The following is a 24,857-nucleotide window of genomic DNA, read 5'->3' as shown; positions in this document are numbered from 1 at the left end:
CTTAAAGCTGTTTTTTTAAAAGATGGAAATAATACGACTACAAATAACTCAAAGTACAGTAAATCTGAGGAGGGTCTTTCCTTGGTGATGATGGTAAACACTTTGGAATTTGCTAATGATCAGCCCATTCACAAAGAGAAGAAGAGAGGAGAGGAGAAATATTTTTCTCTTCCATGTGTGCTTATTGATTCTGGCACCATGACAGATGCTTAATGAGGAACAGGGCTGGAAGAAGGCTCTGAGGACCCCGGAGAAGGAGAGAGTCGGTCTGCAATATATATACAGATATGAGTGTGTGAATACGCGGAGAAGAGCCCCCGAGTATTTGCACACCACAAGGTCATAACTCGTCTAACTAGCTGTCTTTAAACGCTCCTTTTGTTCCTTTACAAAACTTAAAGAAGGCAGGATCCTATCCTTCATCTATATGTCAAGTTTGTTAAGTCTACCTCAGTCTTTCAGTTATCTCAGTTAATGACAAAGATTAACAACTAGAATAGGGATGAAACAGATGAATAAAATACACATATAGATATAGATGATTAAAGAAAAACGATATGTTTTTAAAAAATGATATTATGAATCCCAATTCAATTTTGATTTCATCACATCCCTGCAAATGCAATGTTAATTTTGCCATATGCATTCAGTGTACATGACACATAAGTTACCGGTCACCAAAATTTATATCTGCGAAATTTGTCTGAGTCGCCACTAAATACAGAATAAAGACTTTGAAAAAGCATTTCTAATATATCAAAAATGTATTAAAATGCTCCAAAAGTTACAAACATAACAAAAGGTTACAGTTCTGTGACTTAAACTAATGTGGCTGAAACCTAGCAGGTAGCTAGCAGCTACGGCCACCTGTGTTGCCTGTTTCTGTTGTAAAAGTGGCTCCCATGTTAAACTGCCCATGTCTGCATCATTAAAATAAATCTTTAACTTTGTTAAATCATTCATCTGGATACTGGATTTTGAGAAGTAGCCACTTTGACTGACATGGCTGAAACAGTTAGCTGTGCCAAGAAGCTGTCTGCTAAGTTTCGCCTCTGCTAAATGTGCTTCATGCTGTGTTTATCTGACAAATAATATGCTATGTGGCACAAGACGTTCGCACTTCAGTTTATGTGAGTGATTAGTAAAATCAACTAATAAACCAAACTTGCTCGCATTAGCCAATAACTTGTGCACACTTTCTCGTCCAAATATGGTTCCTTCTGGCTTTAAAAACCCCACAACATTGTAAAACACTAAAACAGAGACTTAAAAATGTGGAGTGCAAAACAGGTGAATAATATCATGGTGGCTTTATTCATCTTTGATACAATATGTGTGAATGATTAGCTTTCGTAGTCTTTCTCAAACCACCGTTCTGAGGAACTGCAGCGTCTGGAACATGTACACTTACTAGCTACTCTGTTAGGTACAAGTTCATCATACCAGCTTGGACCCACCTTTTCCATTCAAAGAATTGAGATCTGGTGACTGTAGAGGCCATTTGAATACAATGAACTCACTGTCATGTTCAAGAAACCAGGTTGAGAGGTTCTTTGTGCTGGAAACAGCCATCAGAAGATAGGTACACTGTAGGGAACCGATGCCAAAATTCAGAAAATGTGACGGTACTTGTATTACTAATATTATAAAAAAATTTTAGTACCATGAGAGCACAGCAACAAAACATGGTTCCAATTCACCATACGCAAGGAAAGAAATAGGGCTGAGGTAGAATACATTTGCTCAGACCAGTATTGTTCTAATTATTTGTTCATTTTAAATGCCTCTTAATTTTGTAATGTTCCCCTATATTTTTGAAAATGGCATCAAAGTGTGCAAGAAAAATACCCCTCACATATTATGAGGCAGGGTGGATCCATGATTTCATATTTCCATGCCAAATTCTGACCATACCATCTGAGTGACCTGGCAGGAATGGAGACTCATCAGACCAACCAATGGTTTTTCAATCTTCCCTTTTTTCAATTTTCTTGAGCCTGTGAGAATTTCAGCAGGTTGTCTTGACCATGTGTGCATTCCTAAATTCTTTAAATTGCTGCCATGTGATTGGCTGATTAGATATTTCTGTTAACGAGCAGTTGAAGAAAGTGGGCGCTGAGTGAGTGCATTTGTGTGTTTATACAATTGTTCATTGTTTTTTCCTACAACAAAATGGGAGCTTCTGTTACTGCTTTTAGTGTTGTGACACACTAAGTTTTAGTTGGCTCCATCTGGCCACCCCTAGGAAAATCTTTTAGAGGCGCTAGAGTCAAATATTTGCTTGAAGTATGCAGTGTCTGTGTTGCTAATGATGAAGCAATGCAAACTTACGCATCTGCTAAGCGAACCCCTCAAACACACACACCTACACATGCACACTCAAACTTAGATTGGAAGCTGTTGGAGAAGGTTTTTAGAGCAGGAAGTGTGTAATTATTGTGGACAGAGGGGCAGATAGATGGATGTGTGTGTGTTTAACACTCCCACTCATTTTCCCTGCAATCTACTGGACTAATAGAAAGCAGGTGTCCCAGTGTGTGTATGTATGTGTGTCTGTGTGCAGTAATTGTGTCGGTATGAATTCAAGAGTATGTGTGTGTGCATTGTACAGCATGTCATGGTAAAAATGCACACACGTCTCTGGTATCAGCTTGTTGAATTTAGGCGATGAATGAATGACATGAACAAAGTTGTGTTGACGGCCAACTCGCTGTCAATTTTAGCTCAAGTGGAGTCTTTAGGGGCTCAATAAAGCCAGGAGTGATTCCAGCTTTGGCAACAGCACAATCAACTTTTAGCTCATGTTCGTTAGACTAGTGATCCGACTTAACATAAATAGTTAAAATTTTTCACTGGAATAATGAATATATTTATAATGTACTGTTTTAAACTCTGGCAATCAATCAAACATGGATTAAACTTTGCTTAGAGAATTTCTGGGCTTGAAACACAAATTGTGGAGTTCAAAGAAAGTTTGTACATTTCTCGATTTGACATTGAAAGGGGCAATTAGAAGCTAAAGATGTCAGACGTGACAGCTGCCAGAGTTTCAGTGCTGATTTCTTGCTTTTTTCAACTAACTGATTACAAATTTTGACTTTCAGCTTAGCCCAGATAAATGGGAAGCGTTACGTCAGGAAGCGCCAGCGTAAAGTCTTTGCCAGATCAAACATTCACATCATCAAGAATGAGATTTCCATATTGGATCAATTGGGACCTGGTTTAACAATGAGCGGCTCCGGTGCTGTTGGCCAGCAAGGTGCCGGTGGAAGGCAGCAATAGAAGGAACGGCAGGAGTGTGGAGGGGAGAGTAGGGACTTTAAAAGTCTATTAGAGGGAGAGAACTGGCTGATGATAGAGAGAAGGGAGGCTGTAAGCATTGGAGGTTAATCCAAGCTGTTCTACCATGGTGTAGATAGGAAGAGAAATGGAGTAGGTGTTATCTTGAAGTAACAGGATGTGAATAGAGGTGAAGAAACTATCAGACAGGATGATGAGTTTGAAGCAGGAAACTGAAAGGGTGATATCGGTGCATATGCCCCACAAGCTGGATGTCAGTCAGCAGAGTAAGAGCTATTCAGGAGTAAATCGGATGAAGTGACAGAGAGTGTCCAAAAGGGGGAAAGGGCAGCGATTGGAGGAGACTTCAGTGGACATGTAGGTGAAGGGAAGAGAGGTGATGAGGAGGTTTTGGGTAAGTATGGTTTTAAGAGAAAGGCAGAGGGACAGACAAAAAGTGGATTGAATCTAAAAGAGATGCGAGACTTCAAGGACATGTCATAAAAAAATGCACACAGTACCAAAAAAGCACTCTATGAATAAATTCAAACATAAACATTTGTGTAAATACTTACAGCCTCATGCAAAGTTCCTGAAAGTATTCATGATTGAGAAAGTTCACTTCACCGTAGAAAGTGTGTATTTGTGTGTCCATGTATGCCTGATAGTGTGATGGTGTATACAGACTGTTTCACATTGGTCACAGAATCGCTTACCCTTTCTCAGCCAATCCCCAGCTTCCTCTCAAAGCAATGAAGAAGCATACTTTTAAAATGCCTGGTAGTGCCATAAAGTGTGTACCCTTGTGACTATATGTGTTTGTGCATGAAAGAGAACATAAGATAGAGTAAATACATTTATGTATATTTGTAAAGTTATTAGATGCCACGTATTTTACCTTATTACATGTTTAAATGTCTGCAGGTGAAAGACGTGAGAAGGGTTGTGTGAGGTGGGATGTGTTCCTCTAGGCAGAATTTGAAACACTTTTTCTGTGACTGTTTGCACCAAGCATTATAAGGCAGTAGAACTTGATTTCCTTCTGCATGGCAAATTTTCATTTCTGCTTTTTAACATTTTTGTGTCCTACAGCAGAGTTTAAAGAACACTTCAAGTCACTGAGCGTGACCTCTCTACTATGTTTGTGAGTTTGGTGCCTTTTGAAAACATTTTAATGCAGTTGTGAGACAGATCCTGGGCACAGCTCTTGGGTCTAAAAAAATTAAGTTAAATCTGAAAAGTCTTACCGCTGCATTCTTTATCACGTCCAGCAGGGAGCGCCTCCTCTAGCTACAAACTATAGACTTCTGTGCAAATATTCTCAGTTTGCTCCCTTGATCTATGACCTCTGTAGACACTTTCTTAATGCACTTATGGCCTCAGTCTTAAGTTTTAAGTCTTATTTAATATCACATGTTCATGATTTTGTTTTGGCCTCAGAGAAAAAAAAGGAGGATTAAGAATATGTTTCAGGAACATGGTTAACCTGTAGGAAAGTGGTTTCCATGCAGTGTCATCAAGTAGCAGTTGTTGGAAATTGCTAGAAATTCATACTCACTGGCTGACAAATGTGTTTTTTTGTTCTCACAAAGCACCCTATAACAGAACCAGGCCTTAGACCAATGAAGGATAGTTAGGTAGCTTGTCCCTATCCAAAACAGAAGTGTTGGATACAACCAGGCATAAACACCTCCTAATAGGAGCTGACAGGGCGCTGGAAGACTGGCTGGTTCCTTTATTTATTTATTTATTTTTTTACTACAAGCCTTGTTTACCCAATCATACATAAATTGATACAAGCACTTTTTCTATACGCAAGCACCCTGTCTAACATTTACACATACACTCCCACATCAGGGCACCTTGAGGTTCCCCTGAGTAGCCGGGGACAATCCGCTCTTCCTTCTGAACCAAAGCCACCGAAGCATATGGAGTCGATACCTTTAAACCCAGCAAACTCTTCCTACTTCATTTCAAAGAAAATGAAAAGAGAAGATAACAAAAATAAAATCGCTGGAGTTAAACTAGAGTAGTACATTTTAAATACAATTATTTCCATCAAAAGACATTACTGGCATTGTAGCCTGTCCCAACTTTCCTTAATAATTGAATGCACATTAAAGTAAAACCACCAGACATGCAGTTACAGACTAACACTTTTTTGAGACATTGATCCATTAATGAAGTAGAGCTGCCCAATGTCAGGAGACACCTCTAACAGTTACTCCTTTTTCTTAAAAAAAAAAGAAGAAGCTTTTTCTCTCTTTCTCTCTCCTTGGCCCGCTCCTTCTGTGTTTCCTCAAAGCCAGACATCAGAGTTAAGCCCAAACAGATCTGAAGATTTTAAACAGCACATTCCTTTGTTTTAATTTAAATGTCTCTTTCCTTCCTTCCCTTCCTCACCTTAATGAGTTCAAGATAACGCCCCATCTGTGACCATTTATGGTAAATTTTATCACAGAGGAATCAACACCTTTGAGATGCTGGAAAATGTGTCTTTTCATATACGTTTTGTTGTAAAAACACTTTAAAATAAAGTACAACTTTCAAGGCTTCTTGATTTAAATGTAACTTCATCAAACAAGCAAAAGATTTTCCTATATGTCATTTTCTTCACTTTATTTTACAAATGCAAAAAGAATAATCCCTGTTTTCTTAAACGATGAAATTAAAAATGTTCTTTATCTTAGCCATCATATTTTCCACACAAATACACTCACAGAAGCTGGCCATATAACAGAGCAGCATCGGTGGATGGTTTAGTGAGAAATGCAAGTCGTATAGAGCCACGGTGGCAGAGCCAGGTTGGTAATAGCTTTGGTTTGGACCAGAACTGGTAAAAGCATTGGTTTGGATCACAACTGACTAATTTGTCAGCAGCTGTGCAGCTCCTGGTCCCAGTGACCCTGGGAGAGATTGATATCCAATCTCCTCACTTGGCTCCATCTCTCTCTGGCCAAACCACAAGGTCAAAAAGACAACTTGAAAAATTTGTTCATCACATGCTTTGCCTTTCCCTAAACTCTATTTATGCTTAATTTTTTTTTCATTGGGTGGGGGTTCCATTTCTAATTTCCAGCATCACAGTTTATGTTCTATTTTGTGTCTTTATGTTGTCCTAAATGAACCAATGGGACTACTGTTAGTGATTTTGATATTGTAATTGAGATGGTGAACCTGGGAATTTGAGAGTGCAGAGAGTTTATACATGTCAAAATCTCCACAATAGTAGTCATTAATTTTTATTTATCTTATTTATTTATTTAGTGTCCCAAACTGTGTCTGGATGTTGAAATAAGATCCCACTGGCACAATTGCCCATTTGGCTGTGATCAGGCTTCCATTCCAAGCATGAAAGCAAACATACACACATGCAAAACATACACACACCAGCAAATGGATGAATTGCTGCTCCACTGCATGACAACCCGTCTCTTGGCTCTGTAATAATCACAGAGTAGCAGTACAGGAAAAACACACGTGGTTTACACTACATTTCTTCTAGAATCCATATATGTGCCCATTCAAGCATAAGCATCGCAACGCACACCCACAGCCGCATACATAAACGCGTGCACACACAAAAAACATCAGCGTGTGGGTTTCCACTTTGGGCATCAAACCACACTCTCTAAAGTTTTTGCCGTGGTTTTTCTTTCCTTCTCTCGCTAGTTTTTTTGAGTTTTGCCAGGGACCTTGTTCCAAACCCATAGTCTGATGTTTTTACAAGACTTACACACATACACACACACACACACACACACACACACGCACACACGCACACACACCACAATGCATGTGGAGTGATCAAGCACCGGTTGACCTACATGCTGGCCCAAGCAGGCAACGAGGGTGGAGCTGATGGCAAGCTTGTGGTGGTGGCTTATCATTTTAACTGCTGCTTTTTCTGGATGTTAGCAGATCCCAATATTAGAAACACATTTATATACTTAAATGTGTAAGATAGATAGATAGATAGCTACATCTCACAGCCTGTACATACAATTTCAGCATTATTTTAAAGTTATTGAACACACATACTTAAATAAGCGCACACACCTGTAGTCACACACCCACTATAGCTTACACTCATCTGCACAAAACCACAGGCCTGGGCTTTCCTACCACAGAAATTCTGAAGTCTAATGTAGAGCCACTAAACCACTTTAAACATATTCCCAAATCAAACACACTGCATAGCTTTACTAGTGTGCACACATTCCATAACTTGTACTTGAATATTCAGCATTAAAGGCTTACATTAACCGTTACCGGGCCACACATACACACATGCACAAGTCGTGTTGCAAGGAGTTCAAATACTAACATTTTACTCTTTTTCTAATGTTGGGATCCGTGCACTTATGTACACAGACGTACATGCATGAACTCCCACAATGTATTACGTATGTTTAAACAACCGTTTCCTGGTGCAGAGTGCTAGGCTGCTCTGGGTCTGACTGGAGCCTCTGGGTGATTTGTCAGTTTGAGCTATGCAGATTAGAAACCCTTCACAGTTTTGGGTTTGGGTCCCAGAGGGACACACTCTGGGACCCCTGAATTCCTGGCCATGCTATGCACTCTGCTTCACCTTGTGGACCCTTAACCCGAAGAAAATGTTTACACTCAGATGAGAACATAAGGATACGCATGGGAAAGATGTATATTTTCAAAAGTGGGTGCGCTGTCATATTATAGTCAGACAACAGAGTCACTGTTCCAGGATTCTAATGAGCGGATAACAGTTTTTTTTCTCAAAAGCATGAAGAGCTAGATTAAACAAATGATTAGATTAAACAAATTATGACAAAATGACAGTGTGAAAACACAATAGATCACATGCAATTATAATTTATAACAATTTGGAAATCACATGGAATTCATTAAGTTAAATCAAATAGCATGACCGCCAGGCTTTGTTTTTCATTTTTCACTTTTTGTTTTTATTGGTCTGTTCCCTTAAATACTATTGTGTCAAGGCTTTAGCTTGTGTACTCACATCCTCTTAGTAATCAGTCAGCATCTCATCACTTTGGTCAGGATATGATGTTTAAAATTGCTCTGTAATTGTTCTATAAATAAATAAACAACACGAGTAAGGCATTATTATGACAATAATCAGAGAACCAACCAAACCATAATGGTGTTATATTATGCAAGACTTTCAAACATTCCTAACATTTTTGCAGCCTCCTCTACTTCTTCAACAGAAGAAAAGGTCCTATTCTTTCTCTGACTACAGGTTCATTGTAAACGATTTACATTAACAAAATATCCAAAAAAACCTTTACTTTACTATTTTCTTTACTTCTTCGTGAAGCACTGGTAACTCTTTATGCATACCACTTTAAACCTTCAAATTTCATGGTTGTTCGTTATACTCATACGTCTTTGCAGTGTGCCGAGGCCATTATCAGATAATATTTTTAGCGTTCAGCCATATGACTCAATTTCCCATCTGGCAGTGTGGAGAGGACGTTCGCGGGTGACGTCGATCCCAGCCAATTGTCTTCTTCCATACGCGGAACCCCGGTTGAAGAGGGAAGTTCAGTTTTGTTTTCATCGAGTCACAAATAGCTTTCCTTCTTCTCCGAAGTAATAAAGAATGATTGGATACAGTTGACTTCTGCTCCGTGGAGATTTTAGTCTAATGGCTATACGTCTCATTTACAGGCAAGTCGTAATTTGAAACTACTGGAGCAAATTGACGTGTGACTGTAGAGTGGTTTAGTTAATTAGCGAACAGCTAAAATACAGGAGTTGCGGGCTACGAAGGAAGAAAATCAGCGCTGGGCTCATGCAGCAGTATGAAACCGATTGGCATAGGAGTTGTAATTCGAAGTTATTCTGTGTGTTAACGCTGAAGTGACAACGTTTCAGCATGTGTACCTAAGTGCAGAGCGGCAGAAATACTGACATCATGTGGTGTGGCGTAGTTACTGCATTCAAGCCGTTGAGCTTCTCTGTTTGGAAACTGACAGGTACAGCTCAATTTGTGGGAGTACCTGCCTTTATTTTGTGTTTTACAATAAATTTCATGATTTTGGTGGTTTAAATATTATTATTAATAGATCACTTTGGGAAGTAGCGATGTGTTGCTAAAATTAAAATTAGATTAATGGATTGTCAGTACCAAACTCTCTTTGGTTTCCACTTAGTTTTCAGCTGCAAAAAAAGCATGGCCCTTTTGTAGAAATTCTTTGTGAATTACAGATGAATAAAGATGTTTGCTAGCTAATATATTAAGTATGAGAATGCTTTGTTGCAACCCAACTAATAAGCCTTTTTGCACAGTTGCACATTTTGCAGTTGGTGAGGTGAAAGTAATAGCATATAATTCACATAATTTGCCACTTATTAAGTTACTCCATGACCCCTGTTGCTTGGTCTACACTGGTTAAAATGACGAATAAATGCATTACTTTGTTATTCTAAACTCTTTAACAAAACTATTCTTTTTTAAAATTAATATTGTGACAGCCCTTCTTAGTTTTCCAAGTGTTTTTAAATATGACATAGTTGAGCATACAGAAGTAAATTTGCCAGAAGTGATGTTTGACTGATTTGATTATACTGAAATAATGTCAACAATCTCATAATTGGAACAGCAAACTCAATGTAACCCAAAGTCCACAAGCTTAGTTTAACAAATCTTCAAAGAAAATATTTGACCAGTCACATCTCATTCCTGCTCCAAAATGTGTTCAGCCAACACCAGAGCTGCTGACGAGTGTGTTTGTGCATGTACATATTTCTTCTGACATGCATTTGGACCAACAACTTTGTGTGACCACAGTTTTTAGCATGTTCCTGTGCACAGGTAACTGCCTGTGTGATAGAAATTGTGGGTGACATCGTCTGTTACTTTTAGTTATTAAGAATGTAGTTCTTTTTCAATTCTACTGTTCTAATTCTCTAGGCACAAGTCAACAAGGGGTGTTTGTTCCTAATTTGGTCTGTTTTTTTTCCTGCCTGAAAATGAGTATTTATATATTCACATCAGCGAGCCATAGGGGCTTTCCAGCAGAGATGATGGCAAGACATTAAACAAATCGTGTGTAACGACGTGATCATAAAACACAACTCTGTGGTGTCCCACACAGACCCGTCATTATGGCAAAAAACAACAAATACACACACCATTCTCAGCAGGCTATTTACAGACATGAAACACATCCTAACACACACACACCACGTTTTTTCTCTCTCCGTCTTCATAAAAGGTGAAGAATGTGCTGTTTATTTTTCAGTAGGTTGTCATGAATGTGTGTGTGAGTAGGCCTGATCGCCGAGAGGTTATCATAATCGGATTTGCCTCAATTTATTTTCTGCTTGTTATAAATTCAGCTTGTTATTGGATTATCCCCCTGTGGCACCTGTGCTACAAAGTTTTGGACCACATGTGAACATATTAAAGAAGAGCACAGCAATAACATTGGCAGATTGAAATTATTAACTGATATATTTGGATTAATGTTTTAAATACAGGACAGCATGTTGGTGTGGTGGTTAGCACTGTTGCCTCACAGCAAGAAGGTTCTGGTTTCAAAGGAGTTTCCGTGTTCTCTCCCTGTCTGTGTGGGTTCTCGCCGGGTAATCTGGCTTCCTCCTGCAGTCCAAAGACATGTATTTAGTGGGGTTAAGTTAATTGTTAAATTGCCCATAGGTGTGAATGTGAGTGTGAATAGTTGTCTGTCTCTGTGACAGACTGATAGCTGGGATACCCAGTACAAATCCCAGTAGATCAGCAGTTTAGGAAATCTCAGACTAACTCGCCTGGCACCAGCAACCATACCATGTTGAAAGTCACTTAAACCACCTTTTTGATGCTCTGTTTCAACAGGTCATGTTGAAGAATCATCCAATCACCCAAGTGACTTTTTCAGAGACTGAAGAAGTCACTTGGGTGGAAACTTCAATAGCAGCACATACTGTATATTTAGTGTACCTCACCTATGTAACACTGCCTCTGGTCTTTCTGTCCTTAAGTAAAGAAATATGGTTTCCATTTTTGTTCACTCTGTCTCACAAAATCACATTTTGTTTTGTGCATCTTTGGGATCATGTAGATTTGTCCAGTGTATTTTATTCTTTAAAACATGAAAATCCATGTTTGTTTAAATATTTCAAACCTTGAATAGCCAATGTAGCTGACTAATGATCACTGGATTAGTATGAAACGGACGAGATGAGCATGCTTGTAATCCCTCTGGGTCTGTATGTCCAAAATGCACTAAAATCAGGACCCATTCATTTTAAAACAGTTCAACACTGTTTACAGGTTAAGTGTCTTGGGTGGCCCAGTTCCACAATACAAAACAGAATTTCTTTAAAACATTTAGAGATTCTGCTAATATACTTTAAATCATTACACCAATTCAAGATCAAAAATGTAAAAATATTATATAAATGAAAGTACCAATAAAAATGATAAAGAATAGATGATAAGATACTTTCTGTTTAATCTTTGGATTTGACCTTTTTTTTTTTTTTAATCTTTCCACTCTTAGCTCCTCAGTAAATTTTCATTGACAAGCAGCCAAATGTCTGAGCAGCAGCCACTGAGCCAGCCCCTGCAAACTGAAGAGCCATTGCTGAATGACCAGGAGATGCAGTTCTGGCTGGACAAAGCAGTGGCATGGGGCCAGGCTGACAGTCCGGACACGCAGAAAGACACCTGCCTACATATGAGCAGACTCAGGGATTTCCTCCAGCAGCTTCTCACACAAGTGAACAGCATGGTAAGCACAAAAAGTGTACAGTGGGGCCCATGTGAACTTTGTCAAGCTGCAGGTATAAGCCTGAGGTGTATGTTTCTGACAAATGTGGATGGTCTTGTTCCTACACCAGACTTCTTAGATGCTTGTTCAGTCTGATTAAATGCTCTGTATATTTTAAGAGGTGTGCTTAACAGGCTCCAAACGCCTTATCTGATGAAATAGAACAGAACAATTAATCAGCTAGGCTAGGTTGAACAGCCAAGCAGCCATCTGAATAACGAAGCGCTAAGTTAGTTTAAAAATCACGCCCCGTATGCGAGTTCACTCCCTTTTAGAGCCAGGGCATGAACAGTGAGTCCAGCGTTAGGAGCCCGCTAACAGAAGCTGCTCTGTGCTGTGGACAGGCTGTGTATGTCTGGCTGGCAGCACTGCGATGTTGAGTTAGTCAGGTAATAGCCGCACTGGGACCTCCAGTGCTAACCTAATGTATCCCAGTATCAGGTTCAGCAAATGTGGGAAGGGGGCAGAGGACAGGATGGCCGCTGTGAGATTTTGGTGTTTCTATATGGTCATACTGCCTCATTCCAGCTTTTTCTCCTCTCACGGGTTCTTGTGACCCACTTTTCTTGCATTATATACTTTTTCTCACAAAAGGAGTCCTCTCATGAGTCATGGTGTCCTTTCAGGATCTAATTTGTGATGCTATATACTCCATATGTTTTACCGCAACACTTTGATAATAGTCAGAAACAGTCCCTTGTCTGCCTGTCTTTCTTCTTCCCTGTTGGTTTTGGGGTTAGCCCCATATTTTTATAGATATTTTTCTCTGTCTTTCTTCTTTTTTGTTAACATTATTCTGGGTATATGTCATGCCGAGGTGTCAGTGTGTGTAGAATGATGGCACGGATACAAAGAAAGAGAATGGTATAGCTTAATTGGCTTGAAATCCGTTTTACTGGCAGTGGGCTCATAAAAGACCAGCTGAGGATAGCCTGCTTCTTGGCAGCATTTTACATCCCTTGATGACTTAACAACTTTCTTGTGGCTTATGGCCTGAGATGAAAAATACTTCAAGTTATTGTTAATTTCCAGGTTTACACTTGATTAGAACAGTGGAGGATGTTGCCTTGCATAATGGAGTAGTTGCATTTTAGGAGGTATGCGTTTTCACTTATAGACATCTTGGATGAGAAGACCACTGCTGCTGTCATCTCTATCCATCTGGAGCTGTAGCCAGAAGACTGGTTAATTACCTTAACAGCTAGTGTGACTGTATCCATCACTGTGATGCTGCTATTTTGCTCCTACATTTTAGAAAGGATGAATGAGATTAATCAGCTGCTGAGCTGGGATTTGGGTGAATTTTGGGGGGTGCTCAGCTAGCTGCATTCCCCTATTTCTAATCTTTATGCCAAGCCGAATTTTGGCTCTAGCATCATACATTGTTTTATTTTATCCTCAACAAGAAAATAAGCAATCATATTCACCCCAAATGTCAAGTGTTTAAATATGTGCACCTGCTATCTGTTGTACAGCTTGTCAAGTCCTCTTTTAAACATGCCTGCTACACTACAGATGCATTATTACATCACTCCTCAAAGGAGTTGATCAGAAAATCCTGGACCACTAAAGAAAGATGAAGGGAGGATGTTGTTGGGTGTACTTGTAAACACAAGTATGTAATTTATCACAATATGAAATAATAGGTATAATATCTATGATATAGCAGCAACTCAGTGCATTTAGGAATGTAGACATGGTCAAAGAGAACTGAAGTCCAAACCAAGCAACAGATGTGTGGTGGATATTTTCTTGGCATTGTTATTTTATATATGTTATATATCGTTGCTGGCCCTGTCTATCCCTTTATGGCCACAATGTACCCATCTTTTGAAGGGTGCTTTCTAGCCTGATTTTAAAAAAGCTCAAATCACCTCAACCTGGTTTCTTGAACATGATGACGAGTTTATTGCACTCAAATGGCCTCTACAGTTACCAGATCTCAATTTAATGGAGCACCTTTGGAAACAGGATACTTTATTTATGAATTTGTAGCCAAACAATCTGCATTGATAGCTATATGCTATCATGTTCAATCTCTGAGGAATGTTTCAAACACCTTGCTGAATCTCTTAAGGGAGTTCTGAATGCATAAACAGGTTCAATCTGGTTCTAGCAAGGTGAACTTAATAAAGTGTCTGGTGAGTGTATATTTATGTGATCAACATAGCAACTTTGGTATTTATTGTCAAGGCTATTGCGACTGTGGATCAATGATGTCAGGGACAAAAGTGTTACCTCACTTCTCTATAAACTTGTCCCATTGGCTCCTTCGCTAGTACATAATCAGTCACTTCTGTCTGAGATGTCTGTCCCTAATCAAAACAAGACACATGGATGCAAACCCAATTCACAATTAGGGACATTGTTGACAAGGCTTTGATGCTGATTCTTGCTTTGGTAGTCTTAGATAATTACTTTGTTCGTGATGGCTTATTCTTGTGGGAATTCAGTCAGTGCAGTCACAGAGCATTGTGCTGTTTCTATTGTAAATGAGCATTCCTTTTTAGTTGCATCAGCAGCATACAAAGGCTCATGTATATGCACACAGACACCATTTGCCATGGGTTGTTGCTGATGGTAAGGCTAAGTGTGTGTGAGAGGCTGAGTTTCACACTGCGTTGCTGGTGTTGTTAGGCATAGTTGGGGTTTTATAGAAACTCTGATTGGCCTATTATCATCATGCTTCCCATTAATGTTGATCTCATCCTCTTGAATGAGTCAACTTGGTCTCCTTGACAGTCTGATGATCTTTTTAAACGCATCAGGATGATGCTGCCTTAATTTTTTCCTCTCCCCACCTGCTTTGAAACTTCTGCATTTGTTTTCTGATTGATTCTGGTGGAAAGAGCACTATTGATGCATAATGGCTTCGAAACAAACTTTCATTTTCTCTTTTTTTTCACTGCTTACTGTTCACTTTAAAATAATATGTGACAGTATTAGTGTTATTACTGTTATGTTCTGTTGACAAAAAACAAAACAAAACAGGGTGGTGTTTTTTAAATGTGCAGATTTTTCTTTCTTAAAATACCAAGATAGTTTTTTGTTCCTATTTGTTTTCTTTTGGGTCGTATATCACCAGCTTCTTTCCCCTCCTCCTCACAAAGCATTGCAGTTTGTTGGAAGATGTCAAAGTAGCTCCCTTTTAACTTAATTCATTGGAGGCTGACACTCGGCTCTCACTTTCAGACATGGCTGGTTTTGTCATGTTGTTTTGTACACTAAGAACCGTAAACCGTCTTCTTCTTAATAATCCACAGCATGTCTCTTGTCCTGTCTTCCTCCCCTCACCCCAACCGGTCGTGGCAGATGGCTGCCCCCATGAGGCGGCCGTTGTTTTGATTTGGTGCTGTATAAATACAATTGAATTGAATTATTGATATGGTGATATCACATTTTTTTAGTCACGTAACAAATTTGTACAGGTTTTATTACAGACAGTGTGATATGGCACAACCCTAGTTGTGGCTGTATCTGATGCACACATTGACCCACCATGTCCCAGGCATGTTCAATAGGAGACATTGCTCTACAAGGTTAGTCAATGACTTTAGAATAAACAGATTTTCAACAGCGGATTTCTTTGAACTTTAAAAATAATTCACCAGAGAAAAAGTGATGTAGACCTCACATGCAACAACCTACCGCAAAGTGAACTTGGGCCGGATTTATATCACAAGACAAAACAAAAAAGCGGGTAATTGTTATTTGGAATGTGGAACAATAATCACTTTGTTCCAATTGTCTTTTTTCCTGTAAAAGCTGGAAACTAAAGTCATACAAAAAACAGAAAGTAGAATTTCTTAAGAGTACCTTGTGTCTACCACCATCTGCACTTCTGTTTGAACCAGTGAGCGAACACTGCATTGTCTATTGCATTTACACACATATTTTTACTCAGAGTTTTAGATTCGAACAGAAACATAGTAAACCTCTTTAAATGCCTGTTGATCTGTTTTCCAGATTAATTTTTTGTCATTCAGCTTCTCCATTAAACAAATTATTTCAGCCCTACATGGGAGTGAAGTAAGAGCAATTGTCTTTGATTAGGCAACAGCACGCTGCTTCAATTACATCTGGCATATGTCAGAATCACTGTGTGGGATTTTTCTGCTGTAAAGACTTGCTGTAGAGTTAAATTAGCCCAGAGGTTAAATGTATGATACAGTCTGTTAATATGGGCTGAATAATAAGAAATTTTGCACATGCACGTAAACATGATTCCTGCTCACATGTGCAGACATGCTTGTAAATTTAAGTCATGCGTCATCTCTTTGATCTGTTTTCTGCATGTCGCAGTGCGGGCAATCATGTTGATGTAGCAAACCCATAAAATAATAAGTTAAAACAACAAAAGGAGTGTACACCTGTTTATTTATATGTATTTTTCTTTTCCAAATCTAAGCTCAAAGCCTCAGCCTCCAGTTTGAATGAAAATTCTGCCTTTGGCTAGCAAAGGTAAAACTACAATGAATTAAATTTGTGACAGATATATTTCTATTTTGCTAAACTATAAGTTAGGTCTGGATATTGTTAAAGAGCCATTTGTAGAAGTTGTAAAACTAGTTCTGGCCTTAAAAGATAAGTACTGGGACAAGCTCTGCTTTATTATTGTTCATATGAGGGTATGGGCAGTGTTTTTTGATATTCCATTAAATGAAAATGGATATAAATGAAAGTTATAAGAAGTCGAGTGTAAAAGTCATTCCAGTTCAAAAGCAGCATCTGCTGTTGCTCCAAACATCTCTGGATGTTTTAATTGGCTGTGAGGTGAAATATATCACATGGTCTGTTATTCTGAGCTGGATAAACAAGCACATATATGAGTACTTAAACCCTTACAGGTATCGCACCCTTGACCAGAGCCCTGTTTTGCACTGTGTTCTGTTTTCTGTATCTATCACTGTTGAGTCTATGGAAGGAGTTGTGACATGACCAAAACAAAGGAAACAAGGTGATGCATGAGCAGTATACTGTACAGCTGTTGATGTGTCTGTTACTCAGCTCAGTTCTAATTAGGAAGGATTGTGATTATAAGATTCTTCTAATGTTTAATGTTATGACAAAGTGTTGCTAGGTTAAAAGGATAAATGAAACAGGTGATGAGGTGCAAACATCTGTAATACAGTGAAACAATGAAAAGATATTTCCTTTGTTGTCCTTCTTCCATTTGTGTCATATTTCCATCCTATTAAAAACATATTTCTGCATGTACCTTCCGAGAAGTAAGAGAGTATTGAAAATTAAAAACATGTACAGTATAAAGTCTTTTTTTTCTCCCTCTTTCTGCCTCTAAGAGCTCAACAACAGAAACCATGAAGAGGCTGCCCTTCTTAGGCCAGCTTTTGGGCCGGCTGTGCTGGAATCCTTATGTCACTGTGTGTGGTGAGTGGAGCTTCTGGACAACTTGCACTCAATTGCTAGTGGGTTTCACATCCCCAAAACAGACAAAAGTAATAATGATGGTAATCATTCTCGCATGGTGTATAATGCGTTATGTGGTGGTGTATTTTTTTGCAGATACAAGCAGAGGGCTGCTGCTTGGGTGTCTTTGGGAACTGTACTCAGAGCGTCCAAGCAATGCTGTGGAGCAAAAAGCCAACCAGTGGATACGGGTACACACTTTGCATTTTAAATCTTTATCAATGGCTCATTCAGGTGACTGATAAAAATTGGTCTGACTTTTGATATATTTTGAAGATTGTCACCCAATAGAATACCTTGGTTTTGTATATGGCTCAGTACTTTTTTCAGTATATCTGTGACTGTTTATGTCATATAAATTTAGTGATTATCAGTGATAATTGCAGCATATTCACTAAGACCTGGTGACCTGATATATTTTATTGTGAGAATGTCAGAAAAAGACACAAAATATATTACACAAAGGGAAAAAAGTTGGTTCCACTTGAATATGCAGTGAAGATGTAATTCGTGTTGACTTAATATAGAAACTTGTGGCATGTAGTATATGTGTTATAGCTCTACTGTGAGTAGATATCTATCACAAAAAAGGAATCCTGGAAAAAATAGAGAAGAAAGGAACTATAAAATGTTCTGATATTGTATTAGTTGTTTTTATGCCTTTATAACATTTATACATTTTCCTTCCTATTGCCATCATATTAAAACCTGGTCTGTTTGCTATTCATGTTCTAATTCGTTCTGGACCGAGTTGACATACAGATTATTTGGCTGTTACAGATCATTCTTTTAGCAAATACTCATAAAAGAATCTCTCTTTGACTGCCTTCGGGCTGCTGAAGAGATTTTCAGTCTAATATACTTTTAATAGGAGTTTGATGGCCAGCTCTCTCTTTCCTCTCCAATTGGACATGGATGATGAATGTGGTAGATTGGATCTCTGTTTGCCTAAGCTTTTGTGCCCCAAACTGTAAAACATATTTTGAAAGCAAATCAAAATGGACTGTTTTACTGCCTCTTGTCACCAGAGGAGGATCAGCCTTCATATTATAGTTAGCGGATCCTGCTAACTGTGTGTTCTCAGGGCGCACATACAAAGGAGGGAACGGGAACAGAGGGAAGAAAAGATTCTGTGGTGTTCAACTTTGAGAGGGTTCACACAGATGGCTTATGATAAACAATGTGGAACATTCACATTTTTGCCAGATTATCTGTGTGTTAGTATTCCTTGGATTAATTTCTCATCTAATAAAACATCCTGCTAATTGGAACAGTGTCTTGGAAGTAAACTTTAAATTTTGCCAGATGGTCTTTGACCTGCAAGAGGAGAAGCAGAGTGCATGTGTGCATCGTGGTTATGTGCATAGGTGTACGTGAACTATAGGAAGATATGAAGACTAATATTACTTTCTCAAATAACAATAAGACTTGTTTATAATTAGATAGGGGAAATGACCTGTCCTGGGTGTAGCTCACCTCTAGCCTGATGACAGCTGGAATAGGCCTCAGCTCCCCCATGACTTTGAGCCAATTTAGATAAGCAGTTAATAAAATGGATAGATGGTGAAGATATAACTGCTCAGTTACAGTTACAACAGTTGTATTGGTCTGAAAGTATTTTTGATTAATTAATAAATCAACAGAATCGGGCTGAAAGCTTTAACTGAATGTATTTCGATTAATCATCGGATCCATTTTTATCTGTTTTGTTTTCTTCTGTGATGGTAAATTGAATATCTTTTGGTGTTTGATGTTAATTTAACAGAACACGATGTCATTATGCTCTTACAAACCTGTGCAAACGTCTTGAGCCAACCCTCATTTATCATGTTTTTTTTCCAGTGAGCCAGATATTCTTCATATGTGGTTCTCAGGCTTTTTGACAGCTTTTCAAAGTTTCTCTTTGGACATTACCTGCGTATAGTCCAGTCTTTTTACTTGGCCATTTTCAGAGCAACATTTTTTTGTTTGTTAAGCCACTTATCACTGACATATGAGTCATAAAAAAGTATGTAACTTAAAGAATGAACTGTTGCTGTCTACACGAACAGCTAGAAAAACCTATTTATTTATTCATTTATTTATTTATTTACTATCACCCTATCACGCAGGCATATCTCAGTGTATTGTGCAGTGTAAAAAAAATCTGACTACACTGGATGAGTGGAGGACAGAAAGTGGCAGGCTTAAAAAACTGTCTGTAGCAGATGAACAATATCCAAAAGTCATGTTTTTAAGAAACGGGAAAAAACTCATCCAGCAAAGACCTGACACAAAGGACCCGAGAGATGGGTCCTTTAGTGTACAGGGTGGGCCATTTATATGGATACACCGTAATAAAATGGGAATGGTTGGTGATATTAAAGTCCAGTTTGTGGCACATTAGTATATGTGAGGGGGAAAACTCCTCAAGATGGGTGGTGACCATGGTGGCCATTTAGAAGTCGGCCATCTTGGATACAACTTTTGTTTTTTCAATAGGAAGAGGGCCATGTGACACATCAAACTTATTGATAATGTTACAAGAAAAACAATGGTGTGCTTGGTTTCAACGTAACTTTATTCTCATCAACCATTCCCATGTTATTACGGTGTATCCATATAAATGGCCCACCCTGTAGATCTAAGAGTAGATAGATCAACTGAAGACTCATTATGGTCTTAGTGGATGGGTGGCTGTCAAGAAGCCATTCTTGAGGTAGTAGAAATCATTGTTATTATGTACGAAGGAGGTCAGGAGAGAGGTTCAGTGGTTTACAGCCATCTGAAAAACATGGTGGAGGCTTTTCCTAGTAAAGTAATATAAATTAGGGGTGGCTACAGATTTTTTTCCCGTACTGTAAATAAAACCATAAATTAATCTGGAGACTAATTGGTTAGTTTTTCCAGTTTTTCCATTGTATTTTCAAAGTAATGTAATACTTGTTCATGATGGTTTGGTAGTAGCTGCACTAACAACCAGAGCTGGGTTCACTGAGGTCATTTCTAGAAAAATGGTGCACATGTATTGTGTACTGCGCAGCACTTGAAAGTACAATAACATAACATAACCACCTCTGTAGCTGCTCCTCATTGTCCTTCTCTTGTCCTCAAAAGGAGCTTCCATTTACCGCAAAAGACAGGAATAACGGGAAGAACAAAAAAACCTTTTCACCGCAACTCGGCCCATCTGGGAGAACAGGGCAGATGTATGGTTTTAGGCCAGAGATGGTCTGTCTCCGTGTCTCTCCCCGTGTCTGTGTTGTGTTGGGCTGACTGTCCTGGAATGCAGAAAGCAGCCTGTTTTCTGTTAGCCCTGTCTGATCTTGCTCCCCAACATTGTTTTCTTGCTGCCTCTGTAATAAGCTGAGTTTCTGGTGCTAAGTGGCACCTAATTTTTATTATTTTTTGTGCATGTTTGTGCATGCACGTTTGAGTATTTGCACGAATATGTGTGTTTTCCCTGCCTGCTACTGTGTGTAATGTTAATAGCCATATATTTCTATTTTTTATTATTAAAAAGTGGTAGTACTTAAGAGTACTTAGCCTTTTCTCCCATGTGTCTTTGCCTCACCCCTCCCTGTCTGCCTCTTTTCCCCACATCTGAGTGTTCTGACTGGGTTTGAAGAATTCTTGGTATAGCTGTAGGCTATGTCAGATAGTCATTAACTCAATTGGTCTGTTTCTCGACATCCTGTACTTGCAGAGAGACCACACAGTGCTGCACTACCATGGCATGAGCTTTGAGGAGATGACAGATAAGCAGAGCATGAGAGTATAATATTAGAGGGACAGAAGATGAACCATTTGATATCTTAATCTTTGATGCCTATCTGTAGTGACTCAAACAGAGTGAACCACAGCTAGGCCCTGGAGCCACAGTGGCTACTTCACTTTTAAAACATATTTCTTATTATTGGCTAACACTGGCTCCTTTTATGTGTTTTTATTTGAAGATGAAAGTAGCTTTGTCTCCCTTTGACTTTCCTTTATCTGATTCTTTTTGGGTGTCATTGCCCGATTGACTGAGATTCTCTTTTCCATTTCTTTCTTTTATTTATGAGGAAGAGTTTTTCATCGTTTCATCGCTTGTTTGTTTTCTACTTGATACACAAACAACATATCTAAGCGTTAAAGACTATGACTTTTAAATGGCAGCCAACAGACACAAGCATTCTCATGTCAGAATATTCCAACTATGAGTAGAGCTTGCAAGAATACTGGGCATGTAAAATGAATATGCACCTGACACTTTATTAGGTACACCCATTCAGCTACTTATTAACAAAAATATCTCATCAGTTAATCACATATCAACTCAATTGCTTTAGGCATGTAGACCACCTGCTGAAGTTCAAATCCAGAATAGAGAAGCAATTTTGATTTAAAGCCTCTTTTCCATTAGTACCTATTCGGATTGACCAATTTTCTATTATAATCGAGTACCACCTAATGTACGTTGTCGTTGTCATAGCAGTGCTGCATAGCATGGCAATCGGTGGCATGCAGTGTGATGACGCCACATTTTAGTGCCTGCTCGGATCGCTTGGAACAACAGCCGAGCAGGTAACCTAATGGAAAACCCTTAAAACCTTGGCGATCCATGGTGAGTCAATCCGAGGAGTTACTAATGGAAATGGGGCTCTTGAAGTCGGATGGGCTGGTTTGAGTATTTCAGACACTGCTAATCATCTGGGACTCCCCTGCACAACCATCTGTAGGGTTTAGAGAAAATGTTTATTAAAAAAAAACTATACAAAAAAACTAGGGACAAGTATCTTGTTGATGCCAGAGGTCAGAGGAAAATAACTATCCATCCATCCATCCATTCGCTTCCGCTTATCCTTTTCAGGGTCGCGGGGGGCGCTGGAGCCTATCCCAGCTGTCAAAATAACTAGACTGCTTCAATCCGGTAGGAAGGCAACAGTAACTCAACACTCAACACTTCTTATAACCAATGTGGGCAGAAGAGCATCTCTAAACGCACAACACATCAAACCTTGAAGCAGATGAGCTACAGCAGCAGAAGACCGCACCGGGTGCCACTCCTCTTAGCTAAGAGCAAGAAACAAAGGCTGCAGTTCACACTGGCTTATCAAAACTGAACAGTAGAAGATTGGAAAAACATTGCCTGGTCTGATGACTCTCAATTTTTGTTTAGAACTTGGCTTCTTGAACATGACTGTGAGTGTACTGTACTCAAATGGCCTCCATTACATCCCAATCTCAATCCAATAAAGCACATTTGGGATGAAGTGGAAGGGTGGGTGGATTTCTAATTACAATGAATTACCAAAAGCACTTTCTCATACTTTTCCCTTGAAGTCAAAAGTTAAAATTTAGAATAAAGGAATATAATTTATGTTATTTTGTCTACTTGCTACTTTTATGTTATAGCATAAATCATGACCAATGTGTCAACAAAAGGGTAGCTCAGTCTAAAAAAGCTGTGCTTTGAAAAGAACCAAAAAGCTAAAAATATAGCATAAAAGTTTCTGAATTTATAAGGGTTGCCTCTTGTAAAACTTTTATTTTCTGAGTTGGCTACATGACACAAATGACTTTCTTTCAAAAGTCAGTGTCTTAAATTGTCCATATACACAAGGTTTATGGGGTCAAAAGTGACACATTTGGCCATTTTGGTGGAAAACTTAAATTGCTCTTGCTTCTTTCTTGTAGCTGTCTTTGTGCCAGGTTTGAGGGCAGTTGCTTCTCTCTTTATTATTTTCTATAATCAGCCTTTTTTGCACTCTTATCCTTCATTTCATCTTCTGTTTTTGTCTTTGCTGTTTTGACCATCTGAGGTTATACTTCAGTCTTTCTTTGGTTTTGGGAGAATTCAGTCATGGCTTAGTAATTGTTAACAGACACCCATCAAAAACAACCCAAGCCTTTGCGTTGTGCATTTTTCTACATCCTCTGTTTTAATTTTAGATTTATGGAGGGATAATTTCTATGGCAGCAATGGCAGTCAATGTCCCCAAAGCCAACTTAGTTGCTTATGACTTTTAAACTGCAGCCATCGCAGTGCATTCCAGTGTCCCTCTGATATTTCTTCTAACCAGCCTCCCTTCCCTCTCATTCCCCAGCCTCACTGTGCCTCCTTACCAAGGGTGGGATAAGATTGATCGTTTTTTTTTATGCACTCAATGTGCAGAGTTTGAGGGCTCTCAGATGGTAGTTATTGGGTTGTTTTTTGCGACTATGTGGAGGGTAAGCATCTTAGCGTGTTGTAGGGCTTGGCCAAAGAAACCACACATCCTCACCACCAACGCTGCAGCATCCCTACATTGGTTTCTGTTTTTCTGCTTCACTTGAGTTCTTTTCTTTATACATTGTGCTTCAAAGTCTCCTTTTCTCCTTATCTATTGTTAAGCGCACACTGTTTGTAGTTTGAAGGGAACTGGTTCTTTGTGGTGTAGATGTTTTCTCTGTTTTTACTGCAGCTCTAAAAAGAAATGTCTAGTGAAGATGTGAGGCTTTGGGTGTTTCTGTTGGATCTCACTTTCCAGCTTGCAACAGTATGTCAAATCTGTGGTTGAGTTGAGGGGATTTCTAAAGTTTAAATCAATCTCTAATTTCATGTTATGGATCTTTGGGTTTTCAAGCACTTCTGAAGGAATTCTGAAGAATATTTTTGTCAAAAATTCAGTATATCATTCACGAGACCACTGAATGCTGTGTGGCATCACTTTTGGTTTTTAAATGCCAACACTGAAAGTAAAAACAAGGCAATATGTCTCAACGCTTCTTCTGCTGTGACATATTTATTAAATATTTTGAGAAATCGTACATCTTGGCAGTTTTGCTGTTTTATTGAAAGCGGTTTGAGAGTTACTCATGTAGCATTGTGCCTTACACTATGAGCATTGTGTTCCCTCCTGTTGTTCCTTGATTACGACCAGCATTTTTTTGAAGACCAGAATCAGCTGAGTTTATTAGTCTAGTTTATCAGTGTATGATGAGGCCCCTTTTAAAAAATTCTCGTAAAACACCAAGGCCCTCTGTAAGAAGGAATGTTCATCTCTGAAGTTGCTCATATGTTGTCCATACAGTCTCGCTTACTGGAATACCTTTTCTCCACTCATGCGGTTCAAATGATGTGATGCCAGTAGAGTCATCCTATATTCCAGTAACTAATTAGCTTTGATACTATGGATCTTAGGGTTTGGAAAATTGTATCAAAGTCTTGTTATATTGTGATGCATGTACAGTCAAAAGAAAAAAATTCACTGGACTTTGCAGTACTGTGAAAAAAACTAAGTACACCCTTTGATTCATGAGCTTGTAGAACAACCTTTAGCAGCAAAATCTTGAAGTAATCATTTCTCTGCAACTTTATCAGTCTCTCACATCATTGTGGAAGAATTTCGGCCCACTCTTCTTTACAGC

The 24,857-nt window shown here is 38.8% G+C and overlaps 1 protein-coding gene across 1 annotated transcript in view; it reads left to right on the top strand.

The window, feature by feature from the left end:
• Positions 1 to 8,746: 8,746 nt before the first annotated feature.
• The window catches only part of fancc (FA complementation group C), a 33,952-nt gene continuing 17,841 nt past the window's right edge, over positions 8,747 to 24,857 (top strand). Inside the window, exons 1-4 of the mRNA XM_005452131.4 lie at positions 8,747 to 8,952; positions 11,790 to 12,020; positions 17,360 to 17,447; positions 17,583 to 17,677. Of these exons, the coding sequence (XP_005452188.1) occupies positions 11,823 to 12,020; positions 17,360 to 17,447; positions 17,583 to 17,677 (381 nt within the window). The 5' untranslated portion in view covers positions 8,747 to 8,952; positions 11,790 to 11,822. The remainder of the gene's footprint in view (positions 8,953 to 11,789; positions 12,021 to 17,359; positions 17,448 to 17,582; positions 17,678 to 24,857) is intronic.

The sequence above is a fragment of the Oreochromis niloticus genome, linkage group LG12, assembly GCF_001858045.2.
Source record: "Oreochromis niloticus isolate F11D_XX linkage group LG12, O_niloticus_UMD_NMBU, whole genome shotgun sequence".
Classification (NCBI taxonomy): domain Eukaryota; kingdom Metazoa; phylum Chordata; class Actinopteri; order Cichliformes; family Cichlidae; genus Oreochromis; species Oreochromis niloticus.
Note: the sequence above shows the minus strand (reverse complement) of the source record. Positions and strands in the feature narration are given on the sequence as shown.